General features: G+C 40.3%; 2 protein-coding genes across 2 annotated transcripts; one reads left to right on the top strand and one right to left on the bottom strand.

Moving 5' to 3' along the window:
- The first annotated feature begins 2509 nt into the window (after positions 1-2509).
- LOC131285197 (pickpocket protein 28-like) lies at positions 2510-4540 on the top strand. The gene is made up of 7 exons (XM_058314058.1): positions 2510-2536; positions 2625-2743; positions 2816-3073; positions 3148-3435; positions 3556-3577; positions 3647-4194; positions 4270-4540. The coding sequence occupies exons 1-7, from the start codon at positions 2510-2512 to the stop codon at positions 4538-4540; spliced, it is 1533 nt and encodes a 510-aa protein (XP_058170041.1).
- Positions 4541-5047: 507 nt separating this feature from the next.
- LOC131286068 (probable cytochrome P450 6g2) lies at positions 5048-6992 on the bottom strand. Its single transcript, XM_058314933.1, has 7 exons — positions 6766-6992; positions 6370-6700; positions 6111-6298; positions 5897-6033; positions 5733-5827; positions 5391-5674; positions 5048-5330 (listed from the first exon to the last, which is right to left on the bottom strand). The coding sequence occupies exons 1-7, from the start codon at positions 6990-6992 to the stop codon at positions 5048-5050; spliced, it is 1545 nt and encodes a 514-aa protein (XP_058170916.1).
- Positions 6993-7830: the final 838 nt, after the last annotated feature.

The following is a 7830-nucleotide window of genomic DNA, read 5'->3' as shown; positions in this document are numbered from 1 at the left end:
AAGCCCTCGTCTAATAAGGGTATAACAGGTAGGCATGACCAACAAGGTCGTTACGCCAAGAAGCGCGCGTTACGGACTACTAGATTGTTGAAGTTGTAACTAAACAGTTTCAAACTACAGTCGGACGACGATTATCCGGGGGCGGATTATTCGGGAGTCTTGCAACTAACAACCCGGGTTAAAATGTGTTCATCAATATCAGGTTGGTTCACAAATTTTTTTAGCAATAATGTGTCAAATAAATTTTGTCGGATCGAAAGTAGCAATAAAAATTACCATAAAAAAAAATTCAAACACTTTTTTATGATTAATCAACTAACTGGAACTAATCAAAAGTGAACTAGCCGAGACTTAAACAAGGTATTTTAAACTTTTTTTAGTATATGTTCAATTATCCGTGGAATTCGATTATCCGGGGACCTCCCGGTCCCGACATCCCCGGATAATCGACGTTCACCTATATTGCATAATTTCAAAGTTTATTTCCTGATCGCATTAAGATCAATTAAAATTTGATATTTGATATTTTTCCGTGGTAGAAAAAAAACAGAATACTGTTTAAATTTATTCCTTTTGATAAAAATAAAAATTTGATGGCAATAGTGAAAATATGTACAGTGACCAGCACGGAAAAGTGCCCACCTCGACATTTTTTTATTTTCACTCAGTTTTTTTTCTTTTTATCCATCTAAATATGCTGCAAATAGTTTTTGTATCTTGTTTTACATATGCCTTAAGAGATTCACTTATGAGTTAGAGAAAACAAACAAATTTTAATTTTGAGAAAAAAATAATAAAAACATATATTTATTATAAAATGGCAAGATAAGATAAAGTTCCCACTTCAGTTATTCATTAGTATTCATAAAAATAAGCAATGATAAATGTATTTTAATATGTAATGTGTCCTCTTTTAGCTTTTAAAACCTGCTGAAGGCGCTTTGGCATGCTCTCCACTAGGATTTTTAGTTTTTGGAGATCTAATTCTTCCGAAGCGTGCACTAGAGCTTCAAAATAGTCGTTTTTGTTCGATAGCGAAGCTATGTTTTAGCACATGCTTTGTAGTACGGTGCACACGAGTTAACAAAGTGTTAAGGAGAGCTATTTACCACACTTTACTTAACACGAAAAACTATTATATTTCGTTTGAAAGTCAAGAAAGGTTTCTAAATTCAACAGAGGCAGTCAAACAGATGTGTGGCAATCATTGGTGAGATCCTGTTAATCGTCTAACATTTGTCACATCCTTTGCTCCTTTTCGCTTTTCGCTAATGAGCAAAGTCAAGTAAACCTTGAGCTCATACATGAAGTCATGGTTCTACAGTATGTCCCATAAAAAAAATGCGAAAATCAGTACCTTAGATTCAAATAATTTTTTTCAAACAAAATAATAAAACAAATAGTAATCGTTTTTTAAGCCTTTAGTGATTACATTAATAATTAGGAATACCATTTTTCTCGATCGCCTCCTCCATACGGGGACAGAATCGAGAGCATAACTTCTCTATGTATGAATCATTTTTCGAGATCCATGCCACGGAAATTTAAGCTAACAGGGATCCAACAATGGTGCTAGAACGTTCATAGGCCTTAACCTGAGCATGTGCCCATGTTGTTTCAGCCAAAGGGTTCAAGTCCGGGCTGGTGGGAGATCAAATGAAGTTGCCCAAAATTCCATGTTTTTCTTCAGCCACGGTTGAGTACTTTTTGAGGTACGTCACGGGGCTCCATCCATCCTATTGGAAAATAACGTGTTTTTGTGCTCCAAAGTTGAATTTTATCGATGGCAGAACGTGGTCCTTCAAAATGTTCATATTAACCTCTGTACTAAACACCAAACGTGTCGAGAACTCCAGCCCTAGCTGTTTGATTCGGTCTGTTACAAGGAGACGCTTTACTCTGACTCTGGACGAACATTTCAAGTCATGTTTGATCAACCCATGCATGGTAAATTTTGAAATATCGGCTTCCTTAGACAATTTCCGGATCGATCTGCTACAATTTTGTCTCACTTAACTTAACACTCAATGAGAGCATTGATCTGATGACCTTCGGCGTTCGGGTGGACCGTGGATGGCCATTTCCTGACTTCGTGGAATGTGGTCCATCAAGTAGTGATCGTTGGATACGGTAAACAGTAGCCAGGTGGTATCCCGCGATCGATACAATTTGTTTTACGGGCTTTTGGGTGATCAGTAAACCAGTTACAATCTCCTTAACGGACAGTTTTCTTAAAGTTAATACTCGAGAATCACTTTTTTGATTACATCATCTCATAGTATACTACCAGATGACACTTTACCAGATGATTACACACACACATTACCATGGCAAAAATAACGTTTAAAGCTTCCCAAAAATAAGCATTGAAAATTTTCGCATTTTTTTATGGGACATACTGTATATGTGCAAATTGTACAACAATTAAGTAGAACCGCCCATGGCCTCTAGTGTATCAAAATAAGTAACCGCGCAACAATATACTCCTGACTCACATTACGGTCACGCAATGTCGGACGCAGACTTGTACGCATTTGTGGCTATGCGAGGCCAGTGAAATCAAACAGTCCTTTAGTCATTACCCAGTATTCAAGCAGTAAGAACATAGATTTGCAACAATAAAGTCTGCAGCAAAGAAGTCAAAAAATGCCCTTAAAGTGGAAGTGTTTCGCGAGTACTGTGCCGGAAGCTCCATCCATGGCGTACGTTACTTTGACCGGACAGAACGAACGTCTTGCGAAAGGTGCATGTGACGGTTCTGCAAGACGTTTATGGGTAAAACTAACCTCGATGTCTCGTGTCTTGTCCCGTCAAGGTTCTGGTGGATCATTGTGTTTCTTCTGTCGATGGCCGGTTGTGGAACGATGATTTTCAAGACCTACATCAAATGGAACCAGGCTCCAATTATAGTTTCCTTTTCTGAGAAAACTACGCCTGTTTGGGAAATACAGTTTCCAGCCGTCACCATCTGCCCGGAAACCAAGGTGCAGGCAGCCAAACTAAATGTAACCGCTGAAATTAATGCATTGTATGAGAACAGTGATAATTGGAATATTACTCACAATGCCGACACGTGAGTGTTATAGCTTTCCTTCATGTTATCTCCGAAGTTTCGCGCCAAATTTTATTTAGTTCTGTTTTCCACAGTGTGGGTAAGCTCAAGGTTGTCGCTCAGGTGTGTAATACGATTGTTCAAGACAAAAATTACGACCCATCCCATTTGAATGGAACCTATGAAAAAAACGCAGTAAACATACTGAGGAATCTATCGCTCGATCGTGACAGAGTTGTCTCATCGTGTCGCTTCAACGATGTCCCACGATCGTGCAAACGATATATGAAGGAGACAGTCACCGAAAATGGTCTCTGCTACTCATTCAACATGTTGCCCGAGGAAGAAATATTTCGTAAGAATGCCTTACACAACGAGCATACGTACATGGAGGATTGATACGATAACACCGATGACGACGAGGAAGCTGTCAGATATCCTTTTCATGCTACTGGCGCAGGATTGCAGGCAGGATTGACGATTCATCTTTTAACGGATAAAAGGAATATTGAATATTTGTGTACGGTAGGTTTATGAGTTTGGCTACGAGACGTCATTACAGATATTACGCCTACGCCATTATCTACCGTTTAGGGTGAGACGCAAGGCTATAAGCTTATGCTGCACGAATCCAGCGAGTATCCACAAGTTTCCAAACGTCACATTCGCATTCCATTGGGCCACGAGATGTCCATTGCCATGAAGCCTCAGATGATGACCACGTCAAAGTCCGCCGCCGATTACCATTGGAGCAAACGACAATGTTTCTTCGACAACGAGCGTCGTCTCAGATTTTTCCAGATCTACAACCAGGAAAACTGTGAGCTAGAATGTCTGGCGAACATAACACTGGCCGTGTGCGGTTGTGTTCGATTCTCAATGCCACGGGCACCCGGTGTAGATGTATGTTCCCTTGAGATGTGGTTCTGTATGCATCAAGCACGAGCTTTTTTCAGGGAAAGTTTCAATCATTCCGATGCATCCCTTCAACACGGAACAAACGATGGAGGAAATGTGGCTACGGAGTGCATCTGCCTTCCGGCCTGCAGCTCAATACAGTATGACTTGGAAGTCACGCAGTCCGCGATGGATATGATAAAATACTTGGAAGCCAATCGCATTTTTGACAAAGAAGCTGAAAGGTACCTCATTTCAAATATGTAATGCAATCGGATACATTTTAAACAACTAATCCAATGTTGTAACATCGAATATAGCATCATCGTCTCAAAATTGGAAATTTACTTCAAAGAATCGCACTTCATCACATCGCGACGGTCGGAGCTGTACGGAATGGTCGATTTTCTGGCAAATTGTGGAGGTCTGCTGGGTCTCTTTATGGGCGTTAGCATTCTCAGCCTGCTGGAAATATGCTACTACATTACGATTCACCCGTTTTCCCTAAAGAAAAAGAGAAAACAAGGTTACGGTTCCGAGGATAGGAACAGAAACAACAAACTTCCATCTGTTACAGCAAAGCTTGACTAGGAAAGATTCATTCAGAAGCTAATTCAATCAAATTTTCTAATAAAAAATTAAATTGTTATATTTAGCCCAAGTATGTTGATCAAAAACGAAGAAGGTTTCTATTGATATTGGAAAATATTGGTGTTAATGTAAAGACATCCATATTTCATTTTCAAAGAAGAAGATAACCAAAGTATCCTAAAGAGTAATTTAATGTATTTGCCATTTAAAAAGAGTAGAGTAGAGGTGAAGTAGAAGTTTACATTGAAATCAGCATTGTCTAAGCTCTATTTTTCGAAAATTAAAAAAAAACATTAAACTCTTATACTAAGTTTAAAGGCGAATGTCCGCAGCTAGCTTTTTTAGTAAACTGGTTGGTATGCTTGTGATAATTAAATCGATTTCGCATAACGCTCTAAATGTGTGCTTACAGCTCAAGGAGTTTTATTATGAGTCTTTTGTAACATTCGAAAAAGAAGCTTATTATTTCAGAAGCAGTAACATGCACATTATGCCGATTTCCTTGATTTATCGTTTTTCAAACACCAGTCGTAAACCATCCTTCGACTGGTAGATGATGGATCGCGGATCGACAGTGAACGGCTTATGATTTGGACCAGTTCTTACGCGATAGCTTAGGATCAGCTTCATTAGGGCCAGCTTCACCTGTGCCTGCGCGAATCTCATACCCAGACACATTCGAGGACCTTCTCCAAAGGGTAAATAGACCGTACCCCGGTGTTCTACCTTCCGGTCGGGGCTGAATCGTTCAGGATCGAACTTTTGCGGTTCAGGATGATATTTTGGATCCCTGAAATGGAGTAAGAAATTGTATGAGCATCCTTGTACATTGCTAGTACATTCCACATACATGTGAATTGCAAGAATAGGTATCAATATCGGTGTTCCCACCCGAACGTAGACACCCATATCGTGCCCTTGACTGTCACGATGTCCTCTTCGCATGATGTACTTTTTTGTCGACAGTTTGTGCATGGTGGCAGCCGGCGGATACATACGAAGTGTTTCCAGCATCGTCCATTCTAAATATTCAATGTTCTGCAGCACATCAAAGTCCAGCTTGCCATCGTTGGCGTCCAGTTGCTTTTTAATGTCATGAAATAGCTTTTCTTGCACCTCGGGATTTATTGCCAGCTAAACGAAAACATAAATGTTTCAACTTTTATCGTTGTGTTACTTCTATATTACATACCTGGTAGAGCGCACAACCAATTACCGCGCTTGACGTTTCGAATCCTTCGAGAAATATTGCTAATGCGTGTCCAGTTAACTCCGTTTGAGAGATGTCTAAAATGTGTTTCAAATAAAATTACAACACAACTCGTATTTCAACGCATATAACGTGTTTTGCCGTACTATGTTTCTCCCTGTTGTTGATGAGTGATTGTAGCAAGTCATTATTTGATGCGCCTTCACTCTCCAATTTAGATCGTGTCTGCACCTGAGTAGCCACCAGCGATCTTATCCATTGATCCACATCCTTTAGAAGAAATCTAATAATAAAGGAAGGAAGAAAAGATTGCTTTTGATTAAACGCTTGATTTTTCCACTTGGAACTGTGTCTGCTCACGGGACGGGTATTAGTTGCGCTATCGCTGGCAGGAACAGACTCAGAATCAGTCTGATAGTCGCCAGCAGTGACGTCTCAAACACTCTTTTCCCCATGCGCCGGAATTCGCTCTCTGACTCAGCAAAACATTCGCCATCGATGCCGAATGTACATGCCACCACGTTTTGGGTAGTGAAGCGTGCGGCTAGCTTTAGTAAACGGGCGCTATGGATTAGGACACAGAGCTAATGGACAGATAATCTAATCGGGTAAAGCTTACCTCCTTGGCCTCCAGTTCTTTGGCCACGTGCTGTCCAACGTATGCCTCGAACGCGTCCGCCACCGAGTTCATGATTGGGAATAGTTGTTTGATTTTCGCCCCCGTAAACGACGGCGTAAGCAGCGTCCGTGCCCGTTTCCACTGTGAGCCGGTTGCAAAGAACGCATCGTGAGCGAGCAGCGGATCTTGTGCGGTATCCACCACAAAGTCGTTCGAAGCAAAACACTCAAAATCGCGGGTAAGAATGTTTTTCACCAGTTCCGGATCTCGGACCATTATTGCGGGTGTGAATTGTTTAAAATAACCTACGAACATTGCATTTGGGTATGCACTGTAAGCGATAGGGTAGCTATTACTAAAAACTCGTTCATGAGATGCTTTTTAAGCTATACATACTTGTACCAGTCGCTAGCCAGCTGACAGATGTGTTTTTTCATCAGGAGTACTGGCGCCAAATTACCTGTGAGCATCGATGGTTTCGGATGTGGGACTCCATCGATTTCCCAAAAGCGGTAGTTGTATTTCACCGTCCAGTACAAAAGTCCCAACACAAACACCACCGGCACTGCGGTCAGCGGATTGTGGTAGAAAAGGCCCACGACTAGTAGAGCACTAACGATCATCTCGAGGCGAGCGCTAAAATTGAACTGAACGAAACGGTCAGTAGCTTCGGCGTCGGGACCGATTTGCTGTGCATAAAAGCAGGAATAGATAAGATTATGGCACTTTAAGGTTGAAATGTTAAAAATAGAATGTGGCTGATATAATGCTGATTAAGATAATTACCGTTATCGGAAAAAATGAAAGTTTAAATTCCAGCTGATAAGCTGTGCAAAATCTGTTTACTGGAATAATGAAAACAATGAATACTAACGAACGTAGATTGGCGTTAGAAGAAAAGAATATTTTATTAAATGTGCTTTACATAAATTTAACTATTTCATTTGAGAAACATGTAATTTTTAAACAGTTTTTATGTTTTCACCTTTTTTTAAAAGCTTTCAAATCGCTACAATTACAAGAATCCGTTAAACTTGTATGCATTGTTGCAAACAATCTGGTTGGTGAGCCGGTATACGAATCGGTCCAATGACCGCTGCATTGGCCCAAGAATATCCCACAACCGATGCATAATACGTCAAAGGAACCGAGCCTTTCTGCAAAGTTTTTATCTCGATAAGAGCATATTACAAGGGTTTTTTTTTTGTTTGAATTGATTGAAAAAATAGAGAGTTATGATTTGGAGCCAGTTTGTAACGCTTCATGGTTGAATTTTGTTCAAGTAACCTTGATCAAAAGGTTAATATACATACCGCTGTCAGAAAGGTGAAAAGTTGAAAAGTGATGGGAGTTGTAGCTCATGGATCGGATCACATTTGCGGTAGAGGTGTACATCCTGTCACTACCTTCACACTTAAAGTTGCCCCTTTATTACGGACTTTTTTCCTTTTACATAAAAAC

This window comes from Anopheles ziemanni, chromosome 3 (genome assembly GCF_943734765.1).
Source record: "Anopheles ziemanni chromosome 3, idAnoZiCoDA_A2_x.2, whole genome shotgun sequence".
NCBI lineage: Eukaryota > Metazoa > Arthropoda > Insecta > Diptera > Culicidae > Anopheles > Anopheles ziemanni.
Note: the sequence above shows the minus strand (reverse complement) of the source record. Positions and strands in the feature narration are given on the sequence as shown.

Coding starts and splice junctions, on each gene's coding strand:
- LOC131285197 (XM_058314058.1), top strand. CDS start 2,510: ATGTCGGACGCAGACTTGTACGCATTT. Junction 3,436..3,555: donor GCCTTACACAACGAGCATAC/GTACATGGAGGA, acceptor AACGGATAAAAG/GAATATTGAATATTTGTGTA. Junction 3,578..3,646: donor ATATTGAATATTTGTGTACG/GTAGGTTTATGA, acceptor TCTACCGTTTAG/GGTGAGACGCAAGGCTATAA.
- LOC131286068 (XM_058314933.1), bottom strand. CDS start 6,992: ATGATCGTTAGTGCTCTACTAGTCGTGGGCCTTTTCTACCACAATCCG. Junction 6,701..6,765: donor CTGGCTAGCGACTGGTACAA/GTATGTATAGCT, acceptor TATCGCTTACAG/TGCATACCCAAATGCAATGT. Junction 6,034..6,110: donor GCGCAACTAATACCCGTCCC/GTGAGCAGACAC, acceptor CTTTATTATTAG/ATTTCTTCTAAAGGATGTGG.